Raw genomic sequence first — 20,497 nt, 5'->3', positions numbered from 1 at the left:
GAGGTCAGAGGTAAATTTGAGAAAGGTAATGGGATCAGACTAAAAGGCTAAATATAAACCATGTCAAAAATGTAAAAAAGCTATAAATGCCTGGCTGCCTATTGTCAGTGTTTGCAGAGTGCCCAATATTGTAGTATCTATGCACTTTTATTATTATTATTATTTATTTGTATTCTAGCAATGCGTGGAGGTGTCAATTGAAATTGGGACCCCATTATGCTCAACACTATACTTACACATAGCAAGAGAAAATCCATGCCCTAAGAGACAAGACAGACAAAGAGAGTATTATTATTTCCTTTTCATAGAAGGGAAACTGAGGCAAAGATAAATTAAGTGACTTGTCCAAGGTTACACAGGGAGTCTGTGCCAGACAGGGAACTGCACTCAGATCTGTTTGTATATGGCCAAAATAAGATTGCCAGAAAGGTTGCCCTGTTTCCTGGTGATATATTGATATTCATATAGACATAACTGTGTCCTGCCATTCTCATTGTTGGTCACTGTGGAGCAGTTTGTTGATAATGGAGTTGTGAGAGGGAAAGGTGCTGCTAGGAAGTTTTCAAAGGTTTTCTGTTCCGCTTGTTGTGAACTTGGAATAAAAAGCATGAAAGTGCTAAATTCAGCACTTGAAGATTTTTGAAACGCCAAGTGCAAGATTCTCTTCTCAGCGTGAAGCAGAAGATTTCAAAGTTAAGAAAGAGCTCCCTCTGGAGAAATATCAGCTCTTTCTGAATTCACACAGGCCCCTTTGGACCTGCTCCAGTTGCTGTCCTGCCTGAGGCGGTTTGTCATAGACAGCAGTTTGATGCCTCATGAAAAATATTGGGCAATTTCATCCCTGGTGCAACTCCCTTCACTTTACTGGGGTTACACTATGCAGGAATGTGGCCAATTCTCTTTCAAGTCAGTTCTGTTTGGATATTGTATATTGACTGGATGTCTGCTTAACTCATTTGTTTTGAAACAAAAATATTTCCAGGAAAACACAGTCTTTTGACTCTCAAAAAGAGACTGTCAGTATAAAATTCATCTGTTGGCATCAGAACTTAAATACCCAAGTGAGAGGTACCTTATAGAGAGAGACAGATTGGTTTAAAAATCTCCCTCCTTCTACTAGATTATTCAAATCAAGAATTTTTAAAACCAAATGTACTTTGCGTCATGCATGCTGGTTATTTCCTCTTTGCATTTAACAGGGCTTTGTCAGTAAAATTAGACTGGTTGGTTTCATTTTGGTTTCTAGTCCGTTTCCCTTTATAGTCATTGCAGGAACTAGCCTAAAACCTTTCTCTGGGGTTGCAACACTAGTGCAGGAACTGTGGAAGGTGGGCCTGATCCAAAGCCAGTTAAAGCTGACAGAAATATTTGTTTTATTTCAGTAGATGTAGGATTAGGCCCTGTTTGAATAAAAACCCTACTTACATTGAAATTTGTTTAAAAAAATAATGTAAAAGGTTTCCATGGCAATTGAGTTTCATTTTTTTAAAAAGACCTTTTTTGTGACGAGATTTAAAATGGGGGCCGAAACTAGTGAATGTTAAACCTGTAGCCATCACACTCATATAACACAGGGGTTCTCAAACGTCATTGCACCGCGACCCCTTTCGGACAACAAAAATGACTACATGACCCCAGGAGGGGGAACCAAAGCCTGGGCCCTGCCACCCCAGGGTGGAGGTGGTGGGCAAAGCCCAGGGCTTCAGCCCCAGGCAGAGGGCCTTTAACCTGAGCCCCGCCACCCGGGGCTGAAGCCCTCAGTCTTCAGCGTTGGTCTTGGGTGGCGGGGCTTGGGCGGTGGCCCCAGGCCCCAGCAAGTCTAACGCCAGCCCTGGCAACCCCATTAAAACAGGGGTCGCGACCCACTTTGGGGTCCTGACCCACAGTTTGAGACCAGCTGCTCTAACGCATTGGTATGTGTGTTACAGCTCCTACTCAGGGCCCAGTCTGCAGGGAATATGAATCTGTTACAGCCTTTAGCTAGCAATCAGTGGCTCTTTAGCTCAGATGGTAGTAGCTTGTGTTTCTTGTTTGTTTGATTGTTTTAAAGTTCTGGAGGCCCCCAGTTCAATCCCTGGTATGTTGGCCAAGACAGGGAAAGTCACAATAATAAGTCTGTGTTGTCTCAGGCCAAAGGTTAGGAGCAGCTCAGGTTACATGGGGTTGAGCGGTTGTGAAATAAAACTCCTGTTTTGTTGTTTTTTCCGTGTAACTCTCCTTTCTAACAGGGGAGAGGAGAAATGCAGGTGATAGATGAAAGGGACATAGATTGTAAACACAATGCTTTTCTATCTCTTTAAAATTCAGTCATAGTCAAGAACAATGATTGTGTGGCAGCTTCCTATTCAACATTGCTACTGATTTGACCCAAGGGAACTTAGAGCCGTACTTGCTAAGCTGACAGAGCTGTGATAGCACATTCAATTCTTGTGCCTCGCCCAAACAGCCCTTGGGGATGTCTTGGCAAATGGAATTTGTTATTGTGGTTGGATTGTTGCTCAGAGCTGCAGATCAGCTTGCTGCATTCACAAGCACAACTTTGGTTACTGAACCAATGGAGACACCTTGGCTCTAGAGGGGAAATTATGTGGGCACTGAAAGAAAAATCACCCCTCAAAAGCCAAAAATTCCTTAGGCAGATCCTGCACCTCCCACAGGAAAACCTAGAAGGCAAGATGGAGAAAGCTCCCTGTTGAATCTCCTGTGGATTTCCCAGCAAATTCTTCCATCAGCATAGAGGTGGGCCCAGCATGGAAGAAGCTGGACATTTACCTAATCAAATACCACTGATCCCTTGAGATCCGGGTGGTTCTCAGGGCTTCTGACCAGGGTTATCTAGTTACCTGAGCTTCTGAACTGCCCCTGCCCAATGAGGTCTCTTCCCAGTCATCATAGCTCCTGTGAGCTGGGGAGAACGTGGCTTACCCAGTGGGTATTACCTCATGGAGCTCTCCCTTAAGGGGACGTTCGAAAGTATGGAGGAAATCTGCTCAGGAGTTAATACTGTCATTGATAATTTCACCATGAGACCAAGGGCATGACGGGTGTTCAGAGACAGGGGAAGCTGTATAGGGATGATGAGACCTATAGGGCATGATCTGGCCTCCTGGGCTGAATCCTTCTGCCTCTGTTATGCCACTTAGTATGGCTGCAAGTCCCATTATTTCCCTCCCACAACCCACTTCTCTGTGAGCGTACACGTACACACACACACACATCCTTTGTGGCTGGTGGGAGCGTGAGATTCATCCTGCCAAGATGGGTGTTTGAGGGTGAGTCACAAAGGAAAAATGGAACAGAGGAGGAAAAGAGATGAACCAGTTAAAGAGAATAATCAAAAGAGTAATGGACAAAACTCCTCCTACTGGTTTCCTCTGCAAGCCTAGGACAGCAACATTAACTCCACCAGTAGTGACAGGTTTCAGAGTAGCAGCTGTGTTAGCCTGTATCCGCAAAAAGAAAAGGAGGACTTGTGGCACCTTAGAGACTAACAAATTTATTTGAGCATAAGCTTTCCAATGAAGTGAGCTGTAGCTCACGAAAGCTTATGCTCAAATAAATTTGTTAGTCTCTAGGGTGCCACAAGTACTCCTTTTCTTTCCACCAGTAGGTTACCCTTCTCAGCCTGTAGGGGAGGGACTATCCCCTGAGATTTTTGTTCCATCCTAATTCCATCCTTCCATGTTAAACGATATTGGCATATTTCTAACTTTTTCTTCTGTTTATACAGTGCCTAGCACAATGAGGTCCTGTCCCATGACTAGAGGTCCTGGGAGCTATCACAATACATCTAAGAAGACGACGATTTTTCTCTGATCTTTGTAGGCCAGCAGAAGTCTATTTTGTATGTACATGCTGCCATCTAGTGGTACCAAAGAGACTTAAGTTATTTCAGAGGCAAGATGGGGAAGAATCTGAGAGAAAATCAGCAGAGACAAAATGCAATTAAAGTCTGTAACTGTTTAGCCCATGTGTGTATGTGTGTACAAATACATATGGTCTTTATTTACTATAACAGGCCAAGCAGGTGCTACAGAATAAAATGTTCTCCAGTTCAGTTATAACTTTTGAGATGTGAGTAGTAATTGGTTAATTTTTACACTGTGCTTTAAAAATGTAAACTGCTATGTAAATATTGTTATGCTCATAATGTGTTATGGTATGCTGCTGTAAATCCACTCAGTGCATTGAAGGTGGCAGAAAAAGTGCTTCTGTTGCAAATCATTTAATCAGTTCTTCTTTTGTGGTAGACATCTGCTCACTAGGAACTGCACTGAGAAATACAAACTCATTTCCTATAGACCCCCTGAGCAGCCCTCACATGGCAAGGATTTTTATTGCTACCAAATTGGGCTCAATTTCAGCCAACAACTTCAAAATCAAGGACTCTGTCTCCTATTGCAAATTCTCTGAGCCAACCATTCTCCCTTTCCAGCTTTTTAAACAGAAAGAAACTCAAAATTGCAAAATTTGGAAGCTGGTCTCAACTTTGAAAGTTCCATATTAGAGGGGTGTTAAGATCCAAGGCCACTAATAACAAAGGGACTGCTTCCCAATAATCTTGATCCAGATTTAGTTTCAGACCACCTCACAGTTCAGGTATATGGTTTAGACCTACCCCCGATTTTAATAGTTGGTAAAAATGATTCAGTTTCACTGCTATTTCTTTCTCCAAAGCTTCTGTGACAGTCACACTTTGGGTGAGGTGCCACAGTGAAAACATCTGAGACATTTGTGTCATTTCTTGGTGATTAATGAGAATCTCAGCCTGTTTTAAAATAGGAGGCACTTTCTAGCCACTAAGTGAGAAGCCGGAGAAGGTCAGATGATGGTAGCAATATGTACAGAGCCTGTGTCAAATCTGTCTACAAATTCAAATATGGGATTTTCCTACTTACTGAGATTTCTTCCGTATGCAGAATGTCAAATAGCCTGCAGTAAGGACCACTTTAAAGCATCTCCAAGGCTTCCAGTGCAAATCTGTTTGGCCTTTATTTAAAGACCCGCCTCTGGTAGGCAAATGTTTTTGATGGTAGCTGCTAATGCACAATCCCCTGTATAAATAAAGAATACACATAAGGGGCTTATCAACTGTTGACTCCATAACTCTGCACCCTACCTGCAGGCACAGTTATTGTAGAATATACCGAGGGTGCCTTCCAGCTGAGACCTGCTTAGTTCAGTCCCTAACAGCTCACTTAGAAAAATGCTCACTTTGGTTCACCCCGTAGAACTGCAGTCCACTGGAAGGCTGAGGGACCTGGGTAAGTCTCAGATTAGGGAAGTTGTCCTACCAATGGAGCTGGAGCTACCTCTTTGTTTCATTTATTCCAGTTGCAATGTGTTATGTTTCTTTGTCCTTGAACGTTTCTCTGATTCGCTTTAGGTTGTTGCGCCTGTTCTGTAGATAGAGAACTTGAGCACTGATTGTAGCATCTTTCAGCAAACTAAATTCATTAGCACCACATCAGAGATGGGTCAAAGTCAAACCCTGGGTGCAAGCCCTTCTAAACCTCACTGAAGTTTATGTCCAGAACTGAACTTTGTGCGGCAGGCCCGGCATTCCATCCTATATAGTAGATATAGCTTGAATCTGTGTCTGAGCCCCACTTATTTTTCAGACTTCCTGCTCTGATCTCCATGTGGATGATATATCCATGCTTCCTTGTGCATAATTGTTGTTCCTTGTAGCATATGTTCTTTTAATTTGACTGTAAGTACCTCTACCGTTAGGGGGCTGTGTGATGAATAATAAATGTACATGGCTACAATGTTTGTGTACACATATATACTATGTGCTAGTCTGTCTACAGCTCTGTGTCCTGCTGTCTGTCAATCTGGCCTCCCTTTTTGCACAGAAAGCCATGAATTGAGTCTGAAAATGCCACTTAGATGTCTACGTACCTGATTTTCAAGCACAGTTAAATATTTAGATATCTGCATGTCCTAAACCATGTCTACACATAATTACAGGTGGAAAATATGGATGACTCCATGGTGATATAGCTTTGTTTTAGATTGGTGGTTGTGATGTTATCTCATTAAAATATGACCATGTAGATCATTGTTGCTACCACTGTTATATAATTGCAACAAATCTTGTACAAAGGGGGTCAAGTAAGGTGTCAATCGAAAAGTTATGATTTGCTGAATATGATTATGCTGTTTGTATGCATGTATCATTTTTGTATTTGAAGTTCTGAGTATTGGCTTTATACCTGTATTTCAAATATGTTTGCTCCTGGGTAGCACCCACAAGGTATTTAGCCTGCACATCTTGAAGGGACTATTCAAGTTAAATGGCTCATCAAGGAACACTTAACTCACAATGGACCATGGGATATGCCTATCTACACTTAATGGACTTGCCTGTGAACATTTCATTTGGAATATAGGTAATGTCTTCTGCTGTGACCAAGCGAAATCAGGCATGGACATGTTACTTGCCCATGTGACCCCAAACACCATCTGCTACCTGTAATTTTGCACAGTGAGTTTCTCTTCACCTGAGAGAAACTATAAGAGGCCCTGGAAACATCTCCATTTGCCTCTTCCCTTCTCAAACCTCTGGACTAAGGACTATATTAATGGGAGCATTCTAACTAAGGGACTGAGGACCTTCCAGTGATTTGGAAGCACCAGAGACTTAACAAGCCAGCAGTTTATTCCATCACTGCTACAAGCCTGATCCAAGAACTTTGCAATTGTGGTACATATCTGATTCCTTTAACCAATTTTGACTCTCACCTTCCTTCCTTCCTTCCTTCCTTCTTTATTTTCTTTTTATAAATAAACCTTTAGATTTTAGATACTAAAGGACTGGCAACAGCGTGATTATTGGGTAAGAACTGAGTTGTATATTGACCTGGGTATGTGGATCGGAAGAACCCTTTTGTTTGATGAAATTGGTTTTAAACAACCACTCATATTTAAGTCTAGTGTTTGGGTGTTGAATCCAGGACTGGAATGCCTAAGGAGACTGCTTTTCTGACTTCTTGTTAGCCAGTGCGGTGAGACAGAAGTTTACTTTTGTTGCTGGTTTGGTATATCTTATGGGATAATAACCACCACTTTTGGTGTGTGTCCTGCTGTGTTTCTCGGCAGTTTGTCCTGAATTTGGTATTCTCAGTTGTGACCCACTGAGTCACGGTGACAGTGGTACTAGCTTATAAAGAGAAATGTTTATTTATGAAGTCTTTTCTTACAATAAGACACAATTTTGCTGTGTCTGGAGGTCATTGTTTTTCTTGGGTGCCCTCTCCATCGGTTGCTTTCAAGACACGAGGTTTTCTGTACAGTACGTTAGAAAATATCAGACCTGACAAAACAGTGGTAGGAATGAGACTTAATCAAGTTGGCAGGGAGGATACAGGTATCCTACATACAATGAAGACCCTTATTTTTGAGGTGAACGGTCAGCAGCTACAGCCCTAGTAGAAGAAGGTGAGCTATACATTGAAGCATGGACACGGCAAGAATTTGTTTTATTTCTTCCAGATTTTAATGTGACAGAACAAAAACAAAGTCCATTGCTATGACTCCATTTTCCAGTGACAGTCAGACATGGATCAAACCAACATTTTTTAAAAAATAAAGAAAAGAAACCAAGGAAATGGAATTGGCCATTTCACACATACAGAGTCAGCTGAGAGAACATCTACACGAAACATTCCATTAAATGTACCACACTGGATATTTATTTACAGTGAAACATACAATGCATACAAGTTTAGAGAGCTCTAGAATAACATACAGCAAAGAAGTTATGGGGGTTTGGTTTGGTTTTGTTTGTCTCACTCTTCCTGGTTTGTTTCCCCCCTAAAAGCAGCCTTTGCTGATACAGTGGTGAGCATGTAAGAGAGAGATTTGCCAGTACACATGGAGCATGGGGTTCTGTTACACATTGGCCTGAACACCCCGTGTGTGTGTCTTCTGGAAAGTAAATTCCATTACTAAAAATCTGAGCACTTGTCCCCAAATAGAATCCCATGATCAGATCTGGCTCCATCCTATCTCTGTAATGGATCCCCAGATCTGATCACTACCAACTTAGAAGAAGTTTGGATCTAGCTCCAGATTTTGGATCTGTGGCTCATGTTTCAGTAATAATATTATGACAGGTTCATATATTGCCTTTTTAAAGTCTCAGAGAGCGGTCCTGAATTACAGCTGACAGTATACAGAGAGAGAGGTCACCTCGCCCTCTGCCAAACTGTGGCCACCACTGGGGTTGAATGAGGCAGTTCTAAGCAAGAGGAAGCTCTGCACAGCTAAGGTAAAGAAAGGGATGGAGAGTATTCTATTCAATTAAAGCAACAGGGAACTTAGGGAGGCAGTATGTAATTCTCCATATTAGAATGGGGCCAGGATGCTCAGACTAGCATCCTCCAGTAAGTGCCATGGCATCTTTATTCTAATAAGATGAAGAACAGCACAAATAGTAATCCTTTGCACTTCTCTGGTACCTCCCACCTGAGGATCTCAGCATGCTTACAAACACTAATGGATCAAGACTCAGGATGCCCCTGTGTTGCCAGTGAGTCTCATCAACTCCACTCTACAGTTAGGAAAAGTCAGCACAGAGGGCCAGATTGTACCCCCTAGAGTCATCCATAGAAGGGATTCTCTACATGCTTCGCTTCTCCTGGCCAAGTGGTAGGGCATGTGTCTCACCCATTATGCCCTGGACTGTGTGAATGGAGAGAGCCAGATGGGCCTTTGGCTGATCCTTGGAGATCCATGGAGTTTGAGGCAGAACCCCCCCTTCATTATGTATTCCTATTGCCTGTGGTAAGGCTAGATGTTCATACTGGCCCTTTTGGCCTTAAAGTCTATGAAATCTAACTGCTTTGGGGAGCGAATACTCAGTGAAAAGGAAGCTCACTAAGAGGGCTTCCTATAGCCAGGAACCAGTCCCCGCTGTGGATGGTCCAGTGTATCCAGGACATTCTAAGACTAGAGATGACCTTTAACTGTAGCAAATACCAGAAATAGGCAGGTAAAATATTGGTCTTGTCTGAGAAATTACATATGGAAAAGATTTAACAGTAGAGATGGGCCCAGTCCACACAATTTGGATCCAAATCAGAACTTTCCCAACATACAGGGCTGTTGGGATCCACGGTTTTGATTCTGAAAAGGAGTTGGCAGCAGCTCAAAATTCAGATCTGTTTCCAAACATTCCCAAAGTTCAGCATACGCGCAGATCCAGCATTTTGGTTTGGCCCCAAGTCTAATTAAAAACTACAAGGCAGTAAGGTGAGGATAAAATCACTGGATGGTTGGGTGCAGCTTTACAGGGAGATAATTGGGCTGCAGGTGAACAAAAAACAGGATGTGCTGAGGGTGTATTTAGGGATTTGACAGATCTCTGTAATAAGAACAAACAAGGCTTTATTTCCCCATGCTACAGTCTTTGTTATATCCCTAGCATTGTATCATCCCTTCTCAGACTATTGTGATATTAGTGATCAGATGCAGTGTGTGTCTAAGCTTTCACGTTAGAATTGGGCTGGTGAACTCCTCATCCAAAGTTCACAGACAAGAACTGTACCATCCATCAAGATACAAGGGCAGCATCCTGTGCACCTCTGAGTGATTGATTCATAGTCATTAGAGAGGCAACAGGCATTTTATATCATCTAGCTGATGTCCCTGGCTAGTGTAAGCCTGATACCCACTGTCTACTGCTTAGTATTTTGTCCCCACAAACCTATGGAATCCAAACTTCCATCATGCAGACTCTGGGGAAGATTAATCCCCGGAAGAAGAAAGGCTTCTAAAGTTTCAGTGACCATCTCCTACTTCCCCATTTCCAATAACTGAAGCTCTCAGTTTCCACCTCCTCAGGAGGGAATTGATGGGTTTTTCAATATAAACACTGTGGCTACAGTCATTGTACAAAGTCAGTGCAGAACACAATTGGGTCAGGTTAGTACTTTTGAATGTCCCAGCACTACATACTTACCTGACTAACAATGCCTAGTAAAATAAATAGAGATGAACTCGACATCACAGAGTGATGCAATACAATCACCCAGAACATGAAACATTCTCCCTAAGTACACCGAGACAAATGGAGTGAGTCGCCCTATAGTGGTTTAATCACAAGGAAGTCTGTGATCTCTTCAGTGCTGAAGTACATGTCTACCTCCAGCAGTGGGCAAGGATGGGATGTTTTTTAGGGAACGCTGCTTTCTCGGACACAATCTTCAGCAGCAGAGAAGGGGTTAAGGAGGTGCCCGTGTACTGCTGCCATATTTAAAAGGACATAGCAGCATTAGCTTCAGTCTTTCCGAGGGAACGGGTGCTGCGCATGAAGAAAGCTGGATCTAGCCCTTTCGAAGACTAGTAGAGAAGGGTTCAAAGCTATCTGTAAGCTGAAGACACGAGGCATAAGAAGCCTAGAATTATTACAGCAGCTCATGATTTTATTACTTTCATAAACCTCAACCTAAATCTGAAAAATCCATAGCCAGTTGTAACCTGGGAGTTTCACAATTATATACTGCAATTTCCTTGCTTGAGCTGACCACAGAACAGTGAAACCCAATGGAGATTTAGTGTCAGGGCCAAGAAGTCACAGAAACATTTGCTTCCCATGATTTACATATATCTGTATACTTCTACTGTAGAAAATATACTCCTTACAGTGGTGCCATGAATGAATCCCGCAGCTATCAGGGGACAATATTAATGTGAGTTACTGCTTATATATAACTGCCTCTGTGAAGCAGAGGAGTTAGACTTTAAAGTCTTTAACCCCAGGTATAGGGGATTCAGAGTGGCCATTTTCCTATTCTTAAAGGCAGGGGACCCAGTGGGGAGATCAATATGGCTTTTGGAGGTCATGAAAGAGGAGAGGGAGGACGTGGACAAGGCAGTTCAACTCAGTGGGTGGATGGGGAAAAAGGCAAAACAAAGAGCAAGCGATCCCCATAACTCCAAAATCCAATCAGCATGTGAGTTTCTAGTGATCTGTTAGCCAAATTAGTGATCATCCCTAGTAGTTTCTGTATAGTAAGATGCATTATGTTATGGTAACTGTGGCATTATAACTCATTTCACTGCTGCCTTGTTGGTAAAGGGGAAATCCTTGTGGATTTTGTCAATTTTCAGCTTGGATTCAAATGTGAACCAGTGATTTTTAAAAGCACAAATGGGAACCTTGATTTTCCTTTGCACTGTGCCACTTCTCCATCAAACTTGACAGTGGCAATAGTACCAAACAGCTTTTTATGTCACAAACTGTCATAAGTGACACAAATTTCCCATGACTCATCTGGTCCCATTAGATGCCAGCCCGCCTCTGTGCCTGCTAATGGTCTGATTAGCATTATCTGTATTGTTATGAGCAGCGGAAGATTTATTTTTTTGCCTTTCATTCTTGCTTCCAAAATATATATATATCCAAAAATGCAACTGAACGTGTACAGTAGAACCTCAGAGTTACGAACATCTGGGGAACGGGCATTGAACACGTTATGTTGTCCTTTCAAACATTTACAACTGAACGTTGACTTAATACAGCTTTGAAACTTTACTATGCAGAAGAAAAATGCTGCTTTTAACCACCTTAATTTAAATGAAACGTGCCCTTACCATGTCAAATCTTTTTTTTAAACTTTCCCTTTTTTTTTTTTTTAGTAGTTTACATTTAACAACAGAACAGTACTGTACTGTAGTGGCATTTTTTTATCTCTGCTTCCTGAGGGCGTACTTCCGGTTCCAAATGAGGTGTATGGTTGACCAGTCAGTTTGTAACTCTGGTGTTCATAACTCTGAGGTTCTACTGTATCACTTTGTGTCTAGTTGTGTGGCAAAGCCAAAGTCATATCATGAGGAATCATAGGAATTCCAAGAATGATCTTTACAGAATTTAAAACTTCATTATCCCACTTAACAGACAATTAAATGTACTGTACAATGAAAGTTTGCTAAGTGCATTCTCTAGACATCAGGTTAAAAAGCTATAAATAATTGTGCTTACAGTGCTTCAATAAGACCCAAATCTATAGGAAACTCACACATCATTTTCCTTAACTAATATGGCTAAAATGCTGGTAAATTCTAGTAGTTACCATCCTCTAGACTTTAAACAAAAATTGTCCCCTATTTACACCGCATAATATATACACATTTGGTTTGCAGAATCCCCAACATCATGCCAATTTCTCTTAAACAGAACTAGGCAGAAAAAAAATCCTATTATACAAATATCCTAAAATCAACACCATTAAAGAACTGTTAACTAGACAAGAATAACGTCTCTTCCTAGGGATTGCTCTGGATGTCTTGGGTTAGTGGGACTGGTTTTTAGTTTTGTTTTAGTTTTAGATTCTTCTTGGTGAGAACAATATAGAGATTTAAAATTAGAAATTGAAATAGGATATATTTTTATTTTTAAAAAATCTAGGCTCAAGAACATGACTAGTGATGCTGGGTGCCCAACTAGAGATAATATAAAGGGGTCTGATTTTCAGAAAGCACTGAGCACTTACCCTCTAAAAATCAGGCCCCTGAAAGGTGTCTCAAATTGGGCCCCCCAAAATCAAGATATTCCATATTACTAGTCATTTTTGGAAATCTTGACCCCCAAAGCTAGACCTAACCTCAGCAGAGTTGGTTTGTTAACTATCTTCCAGTTCTTTTGCAAGCCAAGACAGCTTGTAAATGCAGATGTTTTCTTGCAACTCATCCAGGGCATATAAGGGTTTGAATCTGTTCTCCCCCTTGATTCCTGCACACACAATGCTGCTGTTAATATTTGTGTCAGTTATGCCCATGCATGCATGGGAAGGACAGATCCTCAGTCTCTCCCCAGTGTGGGTTGGATCTAAAGCAAATGAGCAAAGTGCTGCAGTGTGTATGTACCCTGGTTGCAAAGAGCCAATCATGGATGGGAAATGGTCTTAAATTAGGGGTTGTTTTCCCCCCTCCCCATATCTGAGGTATCCGCAGAAAAGGATAAATGGACATTTTGATTTTTCTAGACATGGCTCTTTTTTGTAGCTCTTCTTCATTTCCCTGCTGCCCAACTTCTCACATCAGGACCTGTTCTCGAGTCTCTGGTAGCCTCAGGGCTAGCAGTCCTCCTGCAACCAGCGCAGAGGAGGCCAGAAGGATGGGAACCACTTTGGTTATCCCGACAAAGGAGGCAAAGATAGAGTTCCCCAGGATGGCACCAACCTTGCAGAGACCGTTGAGGATGCCAAAGGCTGTTGATCTGCAGGAGAGGAAGAGCAGAAAGTGGTGATTAGGAGTCAGACAGGGACTGCGGGTTATTTGGTTGGTTCCACCATTGGTAAAGGAGAGTTGTGTCATTGCACGACTCCTCTAATACTAGCAGCTCCTATTCTAATTATAGGATGATGCAGCAGGTACTGCTGTCATCCAGTGTGGTAATGGTTACGCTCTTAATGAAGATTGGTTTGAGCGATGGAAGTTAATGGAACCTCATGCATCAGAGCACATGCTGTTCGCCAGCAATTGTCAACAAAGAATTTCCCCATCCCCACAAGTGCAGACTTGAACATTTACTCAGGTGCATGTCATGGAGCGTCCAACTTCCTTTGAAAAATCAGATACTGACCACTGCTGGCATGAGGATGGCAGGCTGAGTAGACCAACAGTCTGATCTGATATGCAGAGTCTATGCTCCCAGCAAGTAACTGGAGCCAGACTGAATGAATGCCCCTGAGCTTTTTTGCGGGGGAAAGGCAGGGTATATTTGGGAGCCTTTATTTATTTCCACACCACCATCTCTTGGAGTTCACACAATGCTTAATTTGTGCCTCAGCTGAGCCCCAGCACCACTAGGCTTGGCAGTTCAGAGCCCCGGCACCTCTGGGCTTGGCAGTTCAGAGCCCCGGCACCTCTGGACCTGGCAGTTCAGAGCCCCGGCACCTCTGGGCTTGGCAGTTCAGAGCCCCGGCACCTCTGGGCTTGGCAGTTCAGAGCCCCGGCACCTCTGGGCTTGGCAGTTCAGAGCCCCGGCACCTCTGGGCTTGGCAGTTCAGAGCCCCGGCACCTCTGGGCTTGGCAGTTCAGAGCCCCGGCACCTCTGGGCTTGGCAGTTCAGAGCCCCAGCACCTCTGGGCCTGGCAGTTCAGAGCCCCAGCACCTCTGGGCTTGGCAGTTCAGAGCCCCGGCACCTCTGGGCTTGCTGCAATACTTATGAAAGTAAAAAAGTTACTTGAGCCCTGGCACCTCTTTCATTACAAATAAACCACCAAGTTCACGTCATGGATAAATGTTTGGTTGTGGACATAAAGCGATGAGCACAGCTTACTCTAGAGCTTATCAAAGCCACTCCAAGTGCTGGTTAGAGTGAGTAACTTCTGGAGAGTCAGAGTGCTCCCACACACCCTGATTCACCCAGCAGCTGAGCCCACTGCTGTCACAGTGCAGTCCCAGTACTTCCCTCACAGCCGTCATCAATAGACTGAAAAGGGCAGAAGAGACTTGTCACTATCCTGATGTAGACAGGCTCTTCTCTCAAAAACTCACTCCTGAAACCTGAATACGGTGCCACATCTCCCAAATCCACATCTTTATGGGAAGCTAAAATAATCAGGAGTGGTACACTGTGACAAGAAACTGGAGGACACATTTCCAAAGGGGCTTCAACCTGTCCTCTAATCACATGCATGCAATTGACAGAGTCTTCATATACAAGTTCTGTCTGTGCGTAATTTACACTTGCCTGTGCAAATACATGTACGCAAGTTATATTACATGTACAATAAGGCTAGTGAATAGAGCTGGGCACAGTTTTTTGGAAAACAGTTTATTTGATAGAAAATGCAGTTTTGGTCAACTGGAAAAGATTTGTGAATTTGACACAGATCATTTTGGCCATTCACAAAACAGCCAGAGGAAGAGGAGGTAGGGTTGCTACTACCACTCCCCTGATCTGCATCTCCACATCACCTTGAACCCAGTGGGTAGGGCACTTACCAGAGATGTAGGAGACCCACTTTCAAATCCTACCCACCTACCCTGGAACAGACCCCAAATGGGCTTTACTTTGATTCACTCACAGTGCTGAAAATCTTTAGATTCATTTAAACCCAAACTGTTTAGGGGTTTTCTGATTCTTTTTTTTTTTCCAGAACGGCCACCAAACCAACAAATCAGTTATTTGCCCACTTCTACTTCTGAATACCTGTGCTGATCAAAGGTAGCCACAGAAGTAGTAGGACCTCTGAGATTTTAAAAAACAACAAACCCTTCCATCGCATACATTTTAACTCAATAACGGGTTCTTAAGATGTGAGAGTGGCTGTGCCTGAAGTCAGAGAATAGAAATCAAAGAGAAGAATATTCTAAGCATAGTTACCTTTTACTGGTGGGATAGAGCTCCACAGTGATCACATCCAGGGCATTCCAGGCAGCAATGCTGGTCCCACAGAACAGACACTGCAAGCCAATCATCGCAGACTCACTATTGCCAAAGAACAGAAAGAAGCAGCACACTGCAGAAATCAGCATCGAGCCACCTGCCAGGGAAGTAAGGAGAGAAAGCTTGGCATCATTCTCTTGGCATCTCTGGGCAGCCAAATCCACCATTAATAAGAAGTGTCTTCAGATGATGGATTTTCTCCCTAGAGATGAGTGATCTCCACAAGACTCAGCTCAGCACCCAAATGATGCTGTCTAGCTCTTTGGGGCCAGGAAACAGGCTGGAAATCTGGTACTAGGCTGATGTCACCAATAGTCTCACCCTGCAGATATCACACACATGGGTTCTTTCGTGTGGTATTGCAGAGTTCCAGCTGGACCCAGGATGAGCAGAGGCAAGTCAACATGAACACTGATGAATGGGAAGAGTTGTCTGAAGGTTGTTGAAGCTGAAAAATGGTTTGAGTTTTGGGTGAGGAGTTAGGGCAGTTTATATGGCATTCAAATCACCTGGCTCATCAGTAATCTCAGGATTAATTTGCAGTCAATGGTATAAAGCACTTGGGGTCTCCCTTAATTATAAAGATGTTATTTAACTGCCTGGCACATTTTCATAGGGGCTCTAATTTTATGCACAAGCCCAAGGGAGAAAGTGAGAACATTCATCGTTCATTAGCCTCAATGATATAGTGGCTACACTGTTAATATCTGCAAGAGCTAGCTGGGAATTTTCCCTTAGGATGATTTTCCAGTGTTTCTATTTCCTGTCAGGAAAACCAAAACCAAGTATTTTGTTTTGGGTCAGTTTGACTGAATCAAAATATTTTGGATTGTTGAACTGACACTAAATGTTTCATTTTAGATCAGTTCAACATAAAACTAAATTACCTTGTTGTGGCACATTGCCTCATGGGAATCGTAGTTTGGGTCCCCTTTCTTTCCTATGGGCTGAGCCTGGCCAGACTACATGTCCCAAAATGCAACACAGTCATTCCTCTGACTAAGTGACATGGTGCATCATGAGAGTCACATAACTTCGGGTATATCATAAGAGATGTAGGTCAGGGAGCATAGCCCATGGGGGATAATAGGGGCTTCAGGCAACCTGAACTAAAGCTCCCATGAAGCAATGTACCACTACAGGGAAATGCAGTTTCATGTTGAACTGATTGGAAATGAAGTATTTTGGATCAGTTCAACAAACCAAAATGAAATATTTCAGCTTGGGCATATTAAAATGTTTTGTTTTGATAAAAAATGCCAAAACAAAATGTGAGGTTTTTTTTCAAATTCAAATTTTTTTCAGAACTTTTCATTCTGTGAAAAGTTTCAGCAGTTCAACCTTTTGTCCCAATTTGGGATGAAAAGAAATGTTGAACAATCAGAATTTCCTGCAGTAAGGAAATTCTGATTTTTATTTAGCTCTAACATTTGTCAGCTATCCCAGTTTTTTGACAGGACACTTTTGGTTTGGTTGGGTGTGTCCCATGTCCATTACAAGAGCTCTCAATTTACTTTGATGTTGATACAGCTTGGTGCTGCCATCCCACCATGTGATTAAGCTATATTGGCACTAGATGACATTACCTGGCCACTTTGTGAAACAACATCAGAAAATCCCTGTGTATGCATCACAGTCACATAAAATGAGAATTTAGTCCCACAAGACAAGAAGGTGACACCTTTATCAGTATGTAGCATAATCAGTAATCCAGTCCATGGATGCTTGATCCAGTCCAGGATTTAGGTACAGTCTGAGTTTATTCAGTTTGGGAGCTTGAGGTCCTGAGAGAGAATTATAGGGTCCTCTCTGTGTCCAAAAGCCATAGTAAAGAATCTCTTTCTATATCAATTACAAATAAGCGTTGTCTCGCCTCTACCACAAAGGATGATACAGGCATCTGCATTAGCATCACTATCAACACAACCGTGCCTAGAGATCCCAACTAAGACCAGGGCCCCATATGCTAGGTACTGGGCAAACCCAGAGTGAGAGACAACCCTTGCCATGAAGAGCTGCCAGTCTAAATAAACAGAATACAAAAAGGGTGGGAGTGGAGATGCACAGAGAGGGGGAGTGACTTGTGCATGCTATTACAGTGGGTCAGTTGCAGAGCGATACATTTCTATGGCCTGTGTAAGACAGGAGGTCCGACTAGATGATCACAATGGTCCCTTCTGGCCTTGGAATCTATGAAATAGGACCCAGGTGCCCTAAGTGCTCATCTAGTGCCCTACTCACTGAACCATTGACTCCTCTGCTTTATTTGGTATTGGAGTGACTCATTGCCCACTTAGCCGGACCATTTTTCATTTGTGCGCACAGAAACAGACACCTGTGTATTCACAGTATGCCTTTATCATGCCCAAGGTCATCCACGCACCCAGCTGTTGACATGTCAGTTGACCATCATCTTCACTCACCAATCATCTTTATCCTTCCTATTTTGTCCATGAGCAGTGCTGAGATGATGTTGCCAGGCAACACGGACAAACTACCCAGGAAACTGACAAGATAAATTAGGAAGTCGTTTTCCTGCTCGAAGTCCAGGTGACATCCCTCCTTCTGGTCCAGGAAGGTGCAGTTTATAAACCTGCACTCAATGAATTTGTGTTCATAAAGATCTGAGAAGGCAAGAGACAAAGACTGGACCCTCAACGTAGTAGCAACAGCAGCTGGGAATAAAGGTACATTCTCAGAGCTCAGTTTAGATGCAGGTACATCAGAGTGGAAAGGTGTTCCCTGCCTGAGTGGAGGTAGCTGGAGGCATTATGCCTGAGTAGCCAGAAGCAGGCATAATATGTGAAAGGCCACTGTATGCAACACATGTAGAACAGATATAAGCCTGTACACCTCTTTGCATTAGCTGATATGCAGGGAACGGGGTTGTGCACAGACACCCAAACTGCCTCATAAAGCTTCCTCTGGGTTCTTCAGTGCTGTCAGCAGGTCTATCATCTCCCTACCCTTCAGTGCTTGGGGAGTGCTGGCTACAGCATTATGCCTGCCCTTTGCACTAGAGGGAAGAGGAGCACCCTTTTAATGCACCCATGCTGGAGCAGACATAATTTGGCCCTAATTGCTTGGCATTTCAACCAGTGATGAGCAATAACCCAGGAGCTAGTGCTATCGTCTGCAATTTCCATCATCCAGTGGTTTGTTTTCAGTTAAAGGGGAAGTGAAAAGCTCTTTTTAAATTAATAAGTGAATCAATTAAATTAGTTAAGCTGCTTGAGATCCCAAATCAGAAGCTAGATATGGGCTGAAAAATGACTATCTTCAGCCAAAATTGTTTAATCAGTTCCCCTATTACTTTAACTTGCCAAGGTCTGAATTCATTTTTTCTGGGTTTCTGCTTATGGTGTCATTCAACAGTCAATGACACCATAAGCAGTGCAATCAAGGAAGGCTGGGAATTCAGCTGTCTGATCTGCTCTAAGCCCTCATCAAGTGCTACCTGAAACTAAAGATGAGATGGAAGCTACAGATGGAAGCAGTCTTAACCTCTGGCAAAATCCTGATCTCAATGTAAATTTTGTGACTCAGACACATATGTGCATGGAATGATAAGCTCGGGTCTTGAAAAATGGGAAAATCCTACTTCATCTTACATTTTAAGGCAACTGTAGTATATACACCTGGTTCTACAGAAGTTCACCATAGTCACAGAGCTAACACCACAACTGGTCTCTTGTGGCACCTTAGAGACTAACCAATTTATTTGAGCATGAGCTTTCGTGAGCTACAGCTCACTTCATCAGATGTTTACCGTGGAAACTGCAGCAGACTTTATATACACACAGAAATCATGAAACAATACCTCCTCCCACCCCACTGTCCTGCTGGTAATAGCTTATCTAAAGTGATCAACAGGTGGGCCATTTCCAGCACAAATCCAGGTTTTCTCACCCTCCACCCCCCCACACAAATTCACTCTCCTGCTGGTGCTAGCCCATCCAAAGTGACAACTCTTTACATAATCAAGTCGGGCTATTTCCTGCATAGATCAAGGTTTTCTCACATCCCCCCCACCCCCATACACACACAAACTCACTCTCCTGCTGGTAATAGCTCATCTAAACTGACCATTCTCCAGGTTTAAATCCAAGTTAAACCAGAACATCTGGGGGGGGGGGTAGGAAAAAACAAGAGGAAACAGGCTACCTTGCATAATGACTTAGCCACTCCCAGTCTCTATTTAAGCCTAAATTAATAGTATCCAATTTGTTACCAAAAGCAACTACAGCATTTGCTCAAGAAACTTCCTGAAAAAGCACAAGATCAAATCCGCACAGACACACCCCTGGAACCCCGACCTGGGATATTCTATCTACTACCCAAGATCCATAAACCTGGAAATCCTGGGCGCCCCATCATCTCAGGCATTGGCACCCTGACAGCAGGATTGTCTGGCTATGTAGACTCCCTCCTCAGGCCCTACGCTACCAGCACTCCCAGCTACCTTCGAGACACCACTGACTTCCTGAGGAAACTTCAATCCATCGGTGATCTTCCTGATAACACCATCCTGGCTACTATGGATGTAGAAGCCCTCTACACCAACATTCCACACAAAGATGGACTACAAGCCGTCAAGAACACTATCCCTGATAATGTCACGGCTAACCTGGTGGCTGAACTTTGTGACTTTGTCCTTACCCATAACTATTTCACATTTGGGGACAATGTATACCTTCAGATCAGCGGCACTGCTATGGGTACCCGCATGGCCCCACAGTATGCCAACATTTTTATGGCTGATTTAGAACAACGCTTCCTCAGCTCTCGTCCCCTAAAGCCCCTACTCTACTTGCGCTATATTGATGACATCTTCATCATCTGGACCCATGGAAAAGAAGCCCTTGAGGAATTCCACCATGATTTCAACAATTTCCATCCCACCACCAACCTCAGCCTGGTCCAGTCCACACAAGAGATCCACTTCCTGGACACTACAGTGCTAATAAACAATGGCCACATAAACACCACCCTATACCGTAAACCTACTGACCGCTATTCCTACCTGCATGCCTCCAGCTTTCACCCTGACCACACCACACGATCCATCGTCTACAGCCAAGCTCTGCGATACAA

The 20,497-nt window shown here is 43.1% G+C and overlaps 1 protein-coding gene across 6 annotated transcripts in view; it reads right to left on the bottom strand.

The window, feature by feature from the left end:
- Positions 1-7,478: 7,478 nt before the first annotated feature.
- The window catches only part of SV2B (synaptic vesicle glycoprotein 2B), a 102,392-nt gene continuing 89,373 nt past the window's right edge, over positions 7,479-20,497 (bottom strand). For all 6 annotated transcript variants that reach the window (XM_073304204.1, XM_073304202.1, XM_073304206.1 and 3 more), the window contains 3 exons: positions 17,827-18,027; positions 15,341-15,500; positions 7,479-13,225 (listed from right to left, as the gene is read on the bottom strand). In XM_073304204.1, coding sequence (XP_073160305.1) covers positions 13,042-13,225; positions 15,341-15,500; positions 17,827-18,027 — 545 coding nt within the window. In that variant the 3' untranslated portion in view covers positions 7,479-13,041. The remainder of the gene's footprint in view (positions 13,226-15,340; positions 15,501-17,826; positions 18,028-20,497) is intronic.

The sequence above is a fragment of the Lepidochelys kempii genome, chromosome 10, assembly GCF_965140265.1.
Source record: "Lepidochelys kempii isolate rLepKem1 chromosome 10, rLepKem1.hap2, whole genome shotgun sequence".
NCBI lineage: Eukaryota > Metazoa > Chordata > Testudines > Cheloniidae > Lepidochelys > Lepidochelys kempii.
This window is presented reverse-complemented; position numbering and strand designations above follow the sequence as displayed.